The 16,799-nt window shown below is 33.0% G+C and overlaps 1 protein-coding gene across 4 annotated transcripts; it reads left to right on the top strand.

The window, feature by feature from the left end:
* Nucleotides 7,158-13,598, top strand: LOC109355249 (myrcene synthase, chloroplastic-like). Of its 4 annotated transcripts, XM_019598298.1 has the most exons (7): nucleotides 7,204-7,517; nucleotides 7,916-8,177; nucleotides 8,453-8,828; nucleotides 12,045-12,263; nucleotides 12,360-12,498; nucleotides 12,624-12,871; nucleotides 13,207-13,331. In XM_019598298.1, the coding sequence occupies exons 1-7, from the start codon at nucleotides 7,302-7,304 to the stop codon at nucleotides 13,253-13,255; spliced, it is 1,509 nt and encodes a 502-aa protein (XP_019453843.1). In that variant the 5' UTR covers nucleotides 7,204-7,301; the 3' UTR covers nucleotides 13,256-13,331. The 4 variants fall into 4 exon arrangements, with proteins under 4 accessions (XP_019453842.1, XP_019453844.1, XP_019453841.1 ...); XM_019598297.1 differs by lacking the exon at nucleotides 12,624-12,871 and having other exon boundaries at nucleotides 7,158-7,517; nucleotides 7,919-8,177; nucleotides 13,207-13,598; XM_019598296.1 differs by lacking the exon at nucleotides 12,624-12,871 and having other exon boundaries at nucleotides 7,202-7,517; nucleotides 13,207-13,598.

Here is a 16,799-nt window from a genome sequence, read left to right as displayed (position 1 = left end):
TAATGGACAAGTGTACTTGAGGCAATGTGGTAAGTCATTGTATCAATCCTCCCAATCACCATAAATTTTGCTCAATGCTAATTGCTTCGCAATCGAATCCTTTCTATAGGTTACAACATATCCAAAACAACTTGCAACTTCTTTCACAAGTTTCTTAATTAGTATACTGTATCTTCAAATACCAAATTAATTATACAATTTGAAATGAATGACGAGCTTAGTTTGCGGTGGTCTTGAGAAACAACATTGGATACACAAGTATGTGTTCTATTAATTTTCTTGATTTCTCGAACACCACATTTTACATTAAAAGATGCACGAATTCGTCATTCACATCCTACATCAAAATGTTTATAGTGACCAACATATCTATATGGCTTTGACTTTTGAACAGTATAGTCAATTGAGTTATGAATATGAAATTGCTTAATTGCATATATTGTTGCTTCTTTAGAGTCAAATTGCATGTCAACAAATAAATCATTCTCATTCCTTAAAGTAGTTGATCATAGTAGATAGTCACGGTCAGCCTGAGAATTAGTATCACGAAAAAAACATGACGAAGCAACATATGTTTTGTTATCGTCTGGTTGACTACTACCAATCTCAACGTCGTCCCCCTTCTCATTAACATCACCATATAACTCAATCTCAATCTCATCACTGAAATCACTAACAATATCTTTTATGATAGCCATCTACATCAAACAAAAATTATGAATATCATATGTAGTGTTCATAATAATAAAAATATTGATAATAATAATACTTGTAGTTATGGAAATAATATAGTTACCTTAAGATAAGCAAGGAAGAGAAGCAAATAACTAGGAAAAAGCAAGGAAGATGAGGAAGGAATATAAGGAAGTAAGGAGGAGAGTATATAATGTGTTTCTTGATATAGTGGACAATGATATATATATGGTTTAGGGCACATACTACTCGTGAACTGTATCCACGATTCATGGAAATCGTGGACCAAATCCACGACAATGCATGGAAATCCTGGCTCCTGCCACGACATTCAAGGGGAAAAGTGGAATCGTGGATTACATTCATGACTCTCAGTGAGTGAAAATAAAAAATATTGACTTGTGAATGTCATCCACGAGTCCTGCCAGAGAAAATTATTAAACAACGAACTCGTGCATGTCATGCATGAGTTCAGCACAAAATACACTACTTCGGTAATATTTCAAAAAGTTACACTAGAACCGTAATAAAAAAGTCAAAATATACCAACTGTAAATTTTCCGAAACAGAAATTATAGTCAACATATTGCTCATATAATTCTTTAAAAAATATCTTTGTTGTGCACCTAACATATATCTTATTCAAGCAATTACATTAAGCAGCTTGACTAGCCATTATCTAACTTATCTTAATTCAAACAATTGCTACATTAAGCATGACATACACAATAAATTGCAACTACGACAATGTATGTCTTAGCCACTACATATGGAAAATAGTTCGGTAGTCTTACAATTTCCTTAAACAACAATGGAAATTTATAAAGGTCTCTACTTAATTGTTGTGTAAGTGAAAAAATATAATAACAAATTGAGATGATTCAAGTAAATCTAATCATGTATAGTCAAATATATACACCCCAAATATTACAATCAAATGATGCTTCAACAGCAAAAGAACCAGCAACATTAGTAGCTACAACAAATCCACTTGCTCCATGTACCAAAAGTTGGAGTCATACCATGAAGTCTCACAAAAAATGATCATATGAAGGATAACCACCTACAAGTCTTTAATAACAGTGAATTGTTTTGGACAATGACTTGTTTTCAAACACTTCCTGTTAAATATAAAAATCAATGTAAAAATGAGAACAAAGTGGAAAATGATCCAAAAAAGCGAAAAGATGTCCCGAAAGAAAAAAAGAGTAATGCATAAAACGAAAGATGGTAATACAATAGAAAACATGAGAATATGTAGTGTGAAACGAATGAATAAACAAAATTTGAATACAATAAAACTAAAGAAACACAGTGAAAATAGTAGAACACATGAAAATATAATAAACACAGTCAAAATGGTAGAAAACATGAAAATACAATAACGAAATTTGATTTGATTTATTTCAGGTGTAGTATGAGAAAGAGGATTTGTTATGTGAAAAGAAAATAGAGAATAAAGTATCTCCTCATACCAGGAGATAATTCATTTCATCTAGTAAATAAAAGTATGACATGTGTATTGTTTTGTTTAGTTTTAGAAATATTTTTGTAAAAAATGATTAAATATGACATATGTAATGATTTTAGTAATTGGAGGAGCTAATTTATCTCCTTAAACCAAAATATATTTTATTCTTAAAAAAATAAGAGTTGTATTTTATGCATAGTTATTAAAACTGTATCGTACCGGCCGGTTCAACCGGAAAACCGGTGAACCGGGCCTCTAACCGGTACGGTATAGGTGTTGAACCGGCCAAGTATCAAAACCGGTCAAAACCGATCAAAAACTGGTCAAAATTGGTCAAAACCGGTGAACCGGCCGGTATTTTACTAAACCGGCCGGTTTATACACATATTTTTTTTTAAAAAAAAAACTTAAAAACTTAAAAATTCATTACAAGGTGACACATCTTTCCAACCATTCTTCAACCCTTCAAGGCACATACTTTCAAGACATACTTAGATTACACATTTTGGTTCCTAACGTGACATTTGTGTAATCTTGGAGTACTGTCTGAAGATAGGATTTAGTAGAAAAGTATAATATTCATATGAGACAACTTTGACTCATTGGTGTTAAATGTTAAAACTCCAAATTTATTTGTTTTGTAGAATGAGTTGTGAACTTATGTCATTTATTTATATTTTGCGGTTGTTAAGTGATACTTTTGGATTGATATATGTTTTTTAATTTAGACTTTGAATTTGTTAAAGACTTAAAGTTGTTTATTTATGTGAATTTTGAGTACATTATAAATTTGAGCTACCTATTTGGAATTTTTTTGTTGTTATAGGTTTATATATATATATATAAATATAAGTAGGTATGTCCGGTTTAACCGGCATGCGGTTTAATTACTGAACCACTGGTTGAACCACTGTACCACTATACCAGTACCCTGACCGATTTGATAACCGGTACGGTTTTAACAACACTGATTTTATGAATTAGAGGCTAGTTTAGTATTTTATTCATTCATTTTAACTTATAGTTAACGGTGTTAATCAAACAGAGATATATATAAATGTAAAAAGATGAAGGGTAATATATATTTTTTCATTAAAACTTCGGGGTCCATCTAATTATTCTATAATATATTTTCTTTCTCCCCGGCAAAATTACTGAAGTATTTTTGGATAAATTTATTTGTAATCCTGTATATAAAAACACAAGATTTATCGAAATACATGTTTGTTATTCTTTCTCGTTTTTAAGTTAGAAGATTGTAAAACAAAAAAATATTGATTGTGCAAATTATAAAAAATGGGCAGGATAAAATTGAGTATTCACACAATATTTATAATAATATAAGTTTTGATGTTAACTCAAATACATCCCATGATAATTTCATCGAACAAAATTGCATCATGTGCGGATAAAATAAAGTCATGTGCTTATAGGACAAAATGCATCAAAATGACAACTATGTTCAATGACTTTATCTATATCATTTTGTATATTGTACAAATGTCTTCTCGTCCAATCACTTGAACTTAAATATTCGTAATCCACGTTAGTTTTAATTATTAATGAGTCAAATATTAGATATTATGCATCTTGGTAATAGAAATTTAGTAGTCTTGAAATATGATGATACGTTGTATTCTCGAGATTACAAAAGACAAATTTGTGCACATTCACAATAAGTCTTATTAATGTCTGAAGCTAATGATCACAATTGGAGACATTGATGCATCAAGGAAGATGAACTCATATGTAATAAATTCAACATAATTATTGTGGGGCCAGGCATGACATAAGACACAACAGATTCAATCAATAACTTCCTTCTTGGTATCAAGACCCAATGAACCAAAACATTTAATATTTACTCTAAGTTGTTGAAGCTCATCTATAAAAACTCAAGAAAAGAAAAGTCGAGTGCATAAAATCTTTCATGGTTAGAAACTCTAGTTGTATAAAATTACAACTTAAGTTATTTTTTATATCATATCACACGCCAAATTAAGTTGAGAGAGAAAAAAAAATGTTAGAGTTCAAATTTGTAAATCTTAAGATTCATTTCTTAACGAGTCCTACACTCAAGTGATCTTATAACTTATATACTAGTATCCTTACATAGTGAGTTGATAAAGACCAATAGACCAACTCTCTTGAGTTGTTAGAGCTTAGAGAAATTTGATAAATAAAGATTGTTTGACTAAGTTTAGAGCCTAGGAAGGCTTGGTCTAGAAAAAAATACTTATTTATTATAGCCTAAAGGGACTCGGTGTAAGAAATAATAGTTATTTAAAGATATGTTCAATACTTGTGAATGGACCAATATAAAAATCCTTATTTTATTTTCTCTTGCCACAAACTCTTTAGTAAATTAGCTTATTTCTAACAGCGAAGACTTGAACTTTGTTTTGAATTAACAATTTCGAAACAATATTTTTCGTCACTTTATAGTTTTTTGTGAAAAAAATGAATACTTTTAAAATACTAACAAATGCAACATCGACATCGACTTGTTGTGTTTTATGTGCCAACTTTGCCTTGTTAATTCACTTTCCCAACATTATCTCATCTTCTTGTTTCACAATGTCTTTCCTTGACATTAGTATCATAGTTGTGATATGATTAGACTATTAAAAACTAGATAGCCACCTAAGTGGTGTGAATTAAGTTTGTATCGATATATTCAATTTAAAAATTGTTAATTCAGAATTTTTGTAAAGAATTGTAATTTGATAAATAATATGCACTGGAAATGAAGTGTAAAGGATAGAAAAGATTCTACTTCACCTTCTCCAAGAAGGTTTGTTTAGCCCCTTTTAGATTCTAGTACGGATTGGGATCCTCTCCGGTCAGTACTCAAGTGTTCATAAAAGTCTTACATCAAGACTCCACCAAGAACTTCTATTAGTTACATAAGAAAGTGAGACAATTGAAAAAAATTCTGCTAAATAGACAGCTTTGAAGATAAAACTTTATTGAGGAGTTTAGTGTTGTTTGTTACAAAAAGACAACATACAACCTTAATTCAAAAAGACAACATACAACCTTAAGAAAGACTAACTAATTATCAAACTGATGGCATAACTCTCTTGCTTATTTTATTGAACAATTAATCCATGAGGAAGGTAAAAATAGTGCAATATAGTTGAGAAAAGGAGTGTTGTGACTATGAGTGAAGAAGTGAGACTATAACTACTGGTCTACCAACAAACATTACCAATTTGCATGTGTATAATTGTTACTTGTTATTGGAAGGAAAATGCAACTATTTAAAACTTCTTCAAGCTGAATTAGCTGTCAAACTAGCTTTGCATATAATTCAAGATGTTGTATATTCAGATAATCATCTTCTAGTGCTGCCATTGTAAGCTTCTCAATAACTACTAACTAGTAGAACTTGGTAAAGGAATAATAATGTATGATGTGAATGTAGAACTAGATTTCTCAAATGTGAATGTTGGATTTAATATAGGATGTGCATTACATTCATTTCTGCCAATTAAAAACGTTAAAGTATAATGTTTGGTGTTACTATATTGATTTAGTTTCAAATATATGTAACAAGAATTGGCAAGTTCTCCATTTAAGCCAAATAGGTAAATAAGAGAGTGTTACACTTGCATACAGGAGTTAGAATAATAGTTTATTGAAGCAATCCAACTTTTAATTTTAATTATAGAGCAATCCAACTTTTAATTTTAATTATAGAGCAATCCAACTTTTAATTTTAATTATAGAGCAATCCAACCTTTATTGAAGAAATTGAGAGAAAGATGTAATAAGATATCTGTGAGTACATTAGTAGAAAATTTGTTAATGAGATAGGTTTGGAGGAGAGGATAATAATTTTGTTAATTTTTATTTTAATAAATATTGTTTACTAGAATAATCTTAGCATGTGTCTTCTTTTTAATTGAGCAACTAAGGATATTTTTGTCACAATATAAGGATACACATTGCTAATATGTTTCGTCATAAAATGAGGTGGGATCATGTTAGTAAATCCTATATATATATATATAAAAGAGTAATTACCATAAAGAATGGAATACAAGAATTAGGTGTAATAAGCATAAGCCTTGCACAATCTGTTATTTTCTTGTTTTCTGTTTTTTTATAAAAAATGGAAAACATGAATACTCAAATATATGATTGAGTAGCCGGGATTATCATGAATTAATTGTAGTTCTTCGTCAATAAAGACATTATCTTTCATATATGTCTATTTGAATATTTAAATTAATAATAATTGCTAACATTATGTATAAAAAAGGAATACAAGAATTAAGTGTATTAAGCACAGGACTTACGCAATCTTTTATTTTCTTGTTTTCCTGTTTTTTTATTTAAAAAGGATACAAGAATCACTCAATTATGTAGTTAAACAGTGGGGATTATAGGGAATGAAACATAGATCTCCTTCAACAAAGACATTATCTTTGAGATATATCTATTTAAAATTTTAAAATATTGCCAACATTATGTATAAAAAGGGAATACAAGAATTAAGTTAATAAGCACAAGACTTACAAGTCTTTTATTTTCATGTTCTCTTTCTTTTTATTAAAAAAGGGAAAACAAAAATCACTCAAGTATGTGATTAAAGTGGTGTTGGAATCATCTCATTGAAGCACTGTAGTGTCAATGAAGAGGGAAAAAGTTTCTTTTTTAATTTTAATTTGTTTTTATTTAAAATCACGGTCGTTAACTTTTTTTCTACTGTGAAGATCATCTGTCCCAAATGATATTTCACTTCATGTCTCAAGCCAATCAGAATGTTTTATTTTATTACTTTTTACTTTTAAAATTTTTATTTTATTCACATGTTAATATATGATTGTCTCGTGATAAGGAGTGAGACACCGTTGAGAAATGGCTTTTTCTACCATGTGTCTCAATCCTCCTCCTGAACTCTTCAATACTAAACATTATCCCCACCCTTGAAGTAGTAGGCAGGGAATTAATTGTTGGACAAACAGTATCTGTGGTATATATCTATTTAAATGTTTAAAAGAGTAATTGTCAACATTATGTATAGATTAATTTTATCCAATGTCTGGTTTCTCATAAAGGAGTGGTGCTAGTTCTCCCAAACGGTTCCCACACAATCTTTTGATCACTTTGGTTCACATTTTTTGCTAATATGGCTCTTCTACAACTTGCTTCACTCCCAAATAGTTTCACCAACATGCTTCCACTTGAGAGAAAATCACTATTTATAGCAAGCAAGCCATTTCAATGCAGGGCATCAAACAATTCTTTTGCTAATAGTCGTGAATATATTTCACGTAGATCTGCAAATTTTCAACCTTCACTTTGGAGTTATGATTATATTCAGTCATTGAGTAGTGAATATATGGCAAGCTTTCATTCTTCATCTGTTATATTTGTCAAACCATGCATTAATTATATATTTTCTACGTACCCAATATTAACCATCAAACTTTTATTGAATAGTTAATATTAATTAGCTGGTGTATGTAATAAACATCTTAAATTATCATCCAAAATATTATCTCATACGATATTTCATATCAATGAAAAATGTTTTATTAATTAAAAAATTTAAATCTTCATTATTATTGTTGTTTTTATTTCATTATTATTGAGTGAGACAATGAGATCACATGATTTATGACACTAGATGTTTGTTCATCAATACACATCCATTAAACTCATTATTATCGGTCTCAATTTTATATATTTATTTTGGGAAATTGTTTAAGTCTATCTATTTCAGGATACTTAAAATTAATGCAGGGTGAATCATACAAAGAGCAAAGTAGAATGCTAAGGGAAGAAATTAGGATCATGCTTTCCAAAGTGGTAAATCATGTTGATCAACTTGAGCTTATTGATGTTCTTCAAAGGCTCGGAGTGGCTTATCATTTTATCAACGAAATAAGGAACATATTGGACAGAATTAATAACATGGATACACCTAAAGGGGAGAAGAATTTACATGCCACAGCACTTGAATTCAGACTCTTAAGACAACATTGTTATAATATATCTACAGGTTTTTTAACTTCTGAAGGGGTCCAATATTGTACTTAGAAAATAATATTATGAGTGTAATATCTATGCACCGTGTCAGTTACTAAATTGTCCATCATTCATTTGAATTATTTTTTTGAAGAGTCAATAATGATTAAATATGAATGACGGATAATGTAGTGGTAATGTATAGAACTCATACACAGTCAATTCATTCATTTTTTTCTCTATTATTATTCGTTTAATATTGTCACACAATCTAATATGTATATGTGTTTATTTGCTAAATTGTTGCAGATGTTTTTGTTAGCTTTCTAGATGAAGCTGGTAATTTCAAGAAATGCCACTCTTTTGGTGCTAAGGAGATGTTATCACTATACGAAGCTACATTTCATTCATTTGAAGATGAAACTATAATGAATAAAGCAAGAGATTTCACCTTGGAATTTCTGAAAGAATATTTGACAAAGAATAAAGGTAACCACCTATCACTCCTAACAAGTCATGCTTTGGAACTTCCATTACATTGGAGAATTGATAGATGGGAGGCTCGATGGTTCATTGATGCCTATAGAAGAAGGGAAAACATGAGTCCTGCTATACTTCAGTTAGCTATAGTGGATTTCAATATTGTTCAAGCCATCTACCAAGAAGAATTGAAGTATACATCAAGGTTAGCTTGATCCTAATTATAATTACCAACTCACTTTTCCATTCCTATTTAACATTCTAAATGATTCCTATTTAACATTTTAAATATGTTAACTAGTACATGTGTGATACCTACATTGTTTTGGTACTCATGTGGGTAACATGGGTAACAAGTATTTATGGGTTTTCTAATTTAATTAAAAATTTGTAATAGTTAATGTTATAAAACATTAGGATGTAATAATAAAACAGGCTATATATAATCTTAAAGTAATAAAAAAGTATAAGATATAAAATATCTATTAAAAATAAATTTATTAATTTTTGGGTATTTGTGGAAGGATATTATGGTATTTGTCCATCCATACTCATAAGTTATTATTATAGGTACCCATGAGTGTGGTATTTTTGTCATCATTGTGCCTCTTATTATAACAAGTATGAAAAGAGAAGAAGCTTATGGTGTTTTGATGAATGAGAAACAATGGTGGTTGTGAATGGCAACCCAACACAAAGAAGTAACAAAGGAAAGAAAGCAAAATAACTCTGATGCACCAAGTGACTTAGGCCTGGTGTGGCCTGGTGGAAAAATCGTGAACAAGAAAACTTGGTAGGTGGCCTTAGATGTGCCTTTGGTCGTGACCGAGATAATACGGTCGCATGGCTTATTTGGTCGTGACTGAGATAATACGGTCACATGATATAGTGCATAGAAGCCTTGACTTGATTAGGTGCATATGGTCTACACAAGCACCAGCCTTGGCTTCCTCGGTCAGAGTCCTAGCATTAGTCTCGGTCAGAGTCCTAACATCAGTCTCAGTTAGAGTCCTAGCCTCATCCTCGGTCAGAGTCCTAGCATCATTTCCAGCTCCCTCAATCAGATAGTTTGCAATAACAACATATGCATCAGTAACCTTGGCCTGCATAAGTACACGGTCTGAGTCATAAGTTTGCACATCAAGATTAAGCCTTGGTGCACCATGGGCGATTATTGGTGCATCATGGCCCTTTATTGACGCATGAGTACCAACTTTATTGACCAGTAAGTTAACTTGTTTGGGCACCTTTCCTTGCTTAATTTTAACACAAAATGGGGCATATATATTGATGAGGCTCAAGTTGGAGTGAATGGAGACATAGTCTTGTACTCCTAGAGCTTTAGTCAAGACATTTGCTAGCTGAAGATTGGAAGGTATCGGTAGGAGTTTAATTGGACATGTAGCACACTTTTCCCTTACTGTATGACAATTCATCTCTATATGCTTGGTTCTCTCATGAAAAACAGGGTTAGAAGCAATATAAATAATTGACTGATTATCACAATATAATAAAGCAAGTAAAGAATAAGCATGTTACAAATCTTGCAGTAAATATGTTATCCAAGTAATCTCACAAGTAGTAACAATGATTGCTCTATACACAGCTTCACAAGAACTTCTAGAAACAGTTTTTTATTTCTTGGACTTTCATGAAATTAAAGATTTTCCCAAATATATGCAATAGCCACATGTGGATCTTCTTGTGTCTGGGTATGAGGCCTAGTCACTATCATTGTAAGCTTTGATTTGAACAGAAGAATCACAAGGGAAGAACAAGTCTAGAGCAAGTGATCGTTTTAGATATCTCAAAACTTAATGATGTTGTGTGATGGATATTAGTAGGAGCGGCCATATATTGAGCTAATTGTGATACAGAAAAACACATATCAGGCCTTGTGTTATTGAGATAGATGAGTCTACCAATCAACCTTATATAGGTAGCAAGATAAGGATAAGGATCACTAGTATCTTGGTATACATGAGTATAAGCTGGTTTACAGCCAATCATACCAACATCAGAGATAATTTTCAATGCATATTTTCTTTGATTAATAGATATTCTAGACTTATTTCTAGCAATATCAAAGCTAAGAAAGTACTTTAGGTCCCCTAGATATTTAGTTTTGAAAGTCTTGTCCAGTAGAAGCTTGAGATGGTTAATCTTAGCAATGTTATTACCAGTTAATATGATATCATCTACATATACAAGTATAGTTGTGATAGTTCCTTTGATAACCATTTTATGAACAAGGAGAGATCCCCTTTAGCTTTGTGATATCCTTGTTTTAAAAGAAAAGCAGAAAGTTTGGCAAATCATTGTCTACTAGTTTGTTTTAATCCATATAAGGATTTTTCTAATTTATAGACTTGGTTAGGCTTATCAACTTTTAAACCAGGGGAATAATCACATAAACCTCTTCTATTAAATCACCATGCAAGAAGGTATTATTAACATCTAGTTGCTTAAAATGCCAATTATGAATAGAGACTAAAGATAGAAGTAACCTTACACTAGTGATTTTTGCCACAGGGGAGAAAGTCTCCAAATAACCCACTCCTTCAGTCTGAGTGTATCCCTTTGCAATTAGTCTTGCTTTGTATATCTTTATACTACCATTTGCCTGATATTTTATTTTGAAAACTCATTTGCATCCAATAGCTACTTCGTCATCGAGAAAATCAGTTAAGAACCATGTCTTATTTTCTTGTAAGCAGCAAGCTCTTTATCAATGACAACTTGCCAATGAGTCGATTTGATGGCCTGAGAATAGGTTTTAGGCTCATGTTGGACAGTGAGTGATAAAGTTCTGGTTTTGCAATGCTTTGAGAACTTTGCATAATTTAAGTAGGATGACAAATGATATTTAGTGTTAGTCCTAAGAGCATTACTGTTACCTAAAAGAGCACAATGGTAATCATGATGGTAGGTAGGTATTCTTGTTGTTCTATTGCTTCTTCTAACAGAAGCAGGGTGATTTAATTGAGAGTCTATTGCTTCATTAGCAGGTTTATATGGAAACACAATTTCATAGAATATAACATTTCTACTAACATTTAGAGCCTTCGTGTTTAAATCAGGACTACAAAACCTTTTACTCCTTCCTTATAACTATGAAATACACGTTTGTTTGCTCTAGGATCCAACTTGGTCCTATGATGAGCTTGTGCACTAACAAAACATAAGCAACATGCAAGTTTGGAACAACATTATTTTGTTTTAGAACAACATATTTTGTTCCTATCTCAAACTAGAAGTTTGAAAAATGACCAATCACCTTCCATAATTCAATAATGATTTTGACGTGGGATGTTTAATCTTGTACCTAGTTGCTTATACGGTTAATGGAACCCAAAAAACCATTTATACCTCTTATAATTTATACTTTGTTCTTACTAATGCTTAAAGTTTTGTTTTTTAGATGGTGGAAAAGAATTGGTCTTGCAGAGAAGTTGAGTTTTACTAGGGATAGGTTGGTACAGAATTATGTTTGGACAGTTGGAACAAATTTTAAGCCAAATTTTAGAAATTTCAGAGAAGTCATAACAAAAGTCAATTCCCTAATAACTACAATTGATGATATTTATGATGTGTATGGTACATTTGAAGAATTACAACTCTTCACCGAAGCAATGGACAGGTTAGCATTATTGCTTCTTCATACTTTTTTTCCAATTTTATTTGAACTTTTAGCAACATCAATGCATAGTTATTAATATTCAGTTTGTGATTTTAGATGGGATCCCAAAACTATTGATAATCTCCCAGACTACATGAAAATATGCTTTCTTGCACTCTATAACTTTGTCAATGAATTGGGCCATGAAATCCTAAAAGAGAATGGTTGTGACATCACTCCATACCTAAAGGAAGCAGTAAGGAATTTCTTCTTTTTCTTTTGTCTTCTGAATAATCTCAATTTGGTTTAAATTTATATGCACAAAATATTGTACAATTAATCAAAAATATTTTAAACTCATTTTACTTCTGAAATTTTCAGTGGACAGATTTATGTAAATCATATTTCATAGAAGCAAAATGGTACCATAATGGATATATACCAAGCCTTGAAGAATACATGGAGAATGCATGGATTTCCATAAGTGCACCGGTTACACTTACTGATGCTTACTTTTTGGTTCCACATTCTTTCATAAATGAGGACTTCGTCTATCTCAAAGAACACTCCAGCATAATTCGTTTTTCCGCAATGATTTTACGCATTGCTAATGACCTTGAACATACAAGGTACACTTTTTTAGATTTTACCATTTTGATTACTCTAAAATTAAAAAACTAAACAAAATTTCAAATGTGTGTGAAATTATTTGTCAAAATAGTCAGTATTAGGTGTTGTAAAACATGCAAAATAGAATTAGTTTGACCCAAATTTAAAAAATTTGAACTATTTTAGGATTTTCAATTTTTAATGGACCAAACTAGTAAGATCGAAAAAGATAAAAGACGGAAGTGAATATTTCCTCTTGTTATTATTTACAATGCTCTCTCACTAATTCAACATTTATCTTATCATTTCTTCTTATTTATTTATTTAACCTATCGTTTTACTTTTTAATTTTTAGCGTGAGAAGGAAACAGGCGATATTCCCAAGTCAATTCAATGCTACATGAATGAAACTCGAGTTTCTGAAAAAGAGGCATGTGAGTATATGAAATCCATGATGCATACAACATGGAAGAAGATGAACGAAGAAGCTTGTAATTCTTCTTTTCCAGAAAGTTTCATAGATGTTGCTATAAACCTTGCAAAAATGGCACTGTGCATGTATCAGCATGGAGATGGCCATACTATACAAGATCCTAAAATCAATAGTCGTATAGTTTCGTTAATTTTTCAACCCATTCCTGATTTATATGCACAGAAGAGTAGTTAAAAAATAATAACTAATGTAAGGGAGTTCTTTTTCTTTTAGAGGAAATGAAACTGATACTTGATGATCGCATTTTAAATTGGAAGACTTTGTTCTCCTTCTCATGTTTCATGTTCTTTCTAGTTTATGATGTTTTAGTTGGTTGTTATTTTAGTAATTCTCTACCTAGGATGGTGTTTTGGTATGCTAACTAGGATTCCTTAGAAAAAAAGGAAATTGATGCTAGGTAGTTCTATGTTCTAAGATGAAGAGAATACTTCAATTATTTAGCAATTATGTTTAGTTTCTTTGTTAAGGAGCTAATCGGACCTCATATTTATACCTAAGACTTGTCAAAATAGTCTGTGTACAGGTTTCAGTTATTCTGTATAGGGTTTAGGTTAAACTGGATTGAGCTAAAAAGCTCAAATACAATTTATATATTAAATTGTAACACAAATTTGCCCTAAACGGTATATGGATTATGATAGGTCGTATCGTATAATATTAAAAAGTATTATTTAATTTTGACATATTTAATCTAATTTAAAAAATACATATTGTTTGATATTAATATATAACTTTTTAAATGTCTAATTCAATCAAACTAGAATCTAATATCTTTTGTTTGAATTGAGATGTAATGCATGTCAAATGATTTTTAATATAACTCATTTATCATATCTCTCATTCCTATTAGATGTTCATTTCCTAATAGGATATAATTTGTGACTTCACATTAATAAATAAATTCTTATTGGTTGACGTGATAGTGGATAAGGCCTTCGCTTAGATCCATTTAATGAAGTAATCTACTGCTACTATTAGGAACTTAAGTTGTTCGACTGCTGGTGGGTATGGTCCCAAGATGTCCATACCCTATCTACGAAATGGCCATGGGGTCATAGTGGTTGTCAGCTATTTAAGCGGGACCTTGGGGAGATCAGCAAACAACTGTCAGGGTATTCATTTCTTGGTTAAATCATAGGCATCTTTTTCCATGATCGGCCAATAATACCCTGCTCGGAGCACCTTCTTGGCCAAATATACTACGCCGAGATGGTGGCCAAAACTTCCTTCATAAATCTCTTGGAGGACGTATCGCTCCCTATCGGGGCCGAAGCATTTAAGCATGGAGGTAGAAGAGCCTCAGTGATATTAACAACCTTGTACTGTTGTGAACCATGAACTGTGCCTTAGGAACCTCTGCCTCTCTTTTTGGTCGGTGGGGAGGTCATTATTGAGCAAATACCTGATGATGGGGTCAGTCTAGTTGTTTGGGATCTATATCTGTTCAACCTCCATGACACTAGGTCATAGAATTGTTCCCTGGACCATCGATCTATTGTTGCCCGGACTCTTCGTACTAGCTAGTTTGGATAAGATATTCGCTCGGACATTCTGTCCCCTTGGGACATGTTGGATGGAGGCTGTTGCAAATTTGGCTATTAGTTCTTTAACCATGGCTAGATATTTTCCCAATAACATATCCTTTGTTTGGTAGGCACCCGTAATCTGAGTCACGAAGAGTTGGGAATCACTGCATATGGACACCTTTTCTGCTCCGACCTCTCTGCCCAATTGTAAACCAGCAATGCATGCATCGTACTTGGCTTGGTTGTTTGATGTAGGAAAAGTGAAGGTCAACGAGTATTCAATGGTCACCGATTGGCCATTATCCAGCAAAATACCAGCTCCACTACCTCGAGGGTTGGACAATCCATCGACGTAGATGGTCCATATCTGCCAAGGGCTATTGGGTTGCATGGTCAACTCGACAACAAAATTGGACAAGACTTGGCTCTTGATAGTTGTCTTGGGCTCGTACCTTATATCAAATTGTGAGGGCTCAATAGACCAAGAGATCATTCGGTCGATTAGCTTTTGCTTGTGCAGGATTTGGCGGATGCGTTGATTGGTTCTGACCACCACATGATGGGATTTAAAATACTGCTATAGCCGTCTTGTTACCACCAAGAAGGCATAAGCGATTTTTTTCCAATTTCTGGTATCTGAGCTCCAGACCCTACAAGGTCTTGTTGGTGAAGTATACCGGGTGCTGGCCTTCTTCACTTTCTCTGACTAGAGCGGTTGTCACGGCCTCATCCGTTGCTACTAAGTCGTCTAAGTGATCTTATGGGTCAGTGGTTCCATCATATTGGTCGATGTTGTTTGGGCGGGTTGGATGTTTAGAGAATGGTGATGACATGATTTCTTTAGTGAAAGGGTGTCTTGCTCATAAGGAGTTGTAGTTAGAGGGATGGGTTATCTGGGTGGTTTTTATGTTTGGAGGAGCTATGAGCCTAGAAGCTTCAGCAGACTGTGGAGTACTCGCGAGGGTCTATTACTAGGTTCAGGCTTGTGTTGGCGAAGCTCGGCTAACAGTTGGGCCTATCGTTGGATGATCGGCCTTGAGTTTGGATCATTTAGAGGAGTTGTTGGGTAGTAGGTGCTTCTGGGTAGGGTTGGGGGATGACTTTGGATGGCTTGTTGAGATGGATGTACTAGTGCTGGAGGGTCAATGGAAGAAGTGTCATGGTTTGGGGGAATATTTGTGCTGAGTGGTTCGGCTTGGTTATGGGTGGTCACCATATTGTAGGTAATCCATAAACATAACCAATATTCTTTTATGTTAGGAGGAATGGTCGGTAACGAGTGCCCGGTAGAATGGAGGAGATCAGATGACTTGTCCAGAGTAGCATATGGACCCGCCGAGAGAGGTACTTGAAAAGGTTCTCCAACGATTAAGTGAGTAAAATGTTTAAAAAGAGATGGTGTAAATAAGAGATAAGTTAGAGCAATAACAATAAGTGTAGCAATAAATGATGGAATGAGAATTAATTATACTCTCTATTTATAGAGTATGAAGATCGTCGACATGTCACACGGCTATTGGTCAGAGCCTAGTGGGTACAATGGGGACATGTTGGGTTGTCCTTGCTCCATTTGCAGGTCTTCATTTGTTGAATTATTGAGGGGCAAGTAGAATATGCAGGCGGCATGACAGGTGGAACGTTAGTCAGCATTAAAGGCGTTTGTGGCGCACTAATGATGGAGTCGGATGTATTAAAGGTGTGCCAGAGGCATTAAAGACACGTTAGGAACATTTATGGTGCTCACAACGGGTTTGACCCGCCTTAGGTAGGTAAATAATGGTGGGCTCAGACATAGGCGTGCACCCGGGCGGGCTAAGAAATACTTGGATTTATGCGGGGTGGAATAGTTTCCCCCAGTCTATTAGGTCGGTCGAAAGCGGACCGAACTGGTAGACTCAGGATGTTCTGATATGATGGATTAGGGTAGCA

The sequence above is a fragment of the Lupinus angustifolius genome, chromosome LG08 (assembly GCF_001865875.1).
Source record: "Lupinus angustifolius cultivar Tanjil chromosome LG08, LupAngTanjil_v1.0, whole genome shotgun sequence".
Classification (NCBI taxonomy): domain Eukaryota; kingdom Viridiplantae; phylum Streptophyta; class Magnoliopsida; order Fabales; family Fabaceae; genus Lupinus; species Lupinus angustifolius.
This window is presented reverse-complemented; position numbering and strand designations above follow the sequence as displayed.

What these genes read in the sequence shown, in the direction of transcription:
- LOC109355249 (XM_019598296.1), top strand. Translation starts at nt 7,302, where the DNA reads ATGGCTCTTCTACAACTTGCTTCACTCCCAAATAGTTTCACCAACATG. An exon ending in TTGTTATAATATATCTACAG is followed by an intron (nt 8,178 to 8,452) that starts GTTTTTTAACTT and finishes AAATTGTTGCAG; the next exon opens with ATGTTTTTGTTAGCTTTCTA. An exon ending in CTCCATACCTAAAGGAAGCA is followed by an intron (nt 12,499 to 13,206) that starts GTAAGGAATTTC and finishes TTTAATTTTTAG; the next exon opens with CGTGAGAAGGAAACAGGCGA.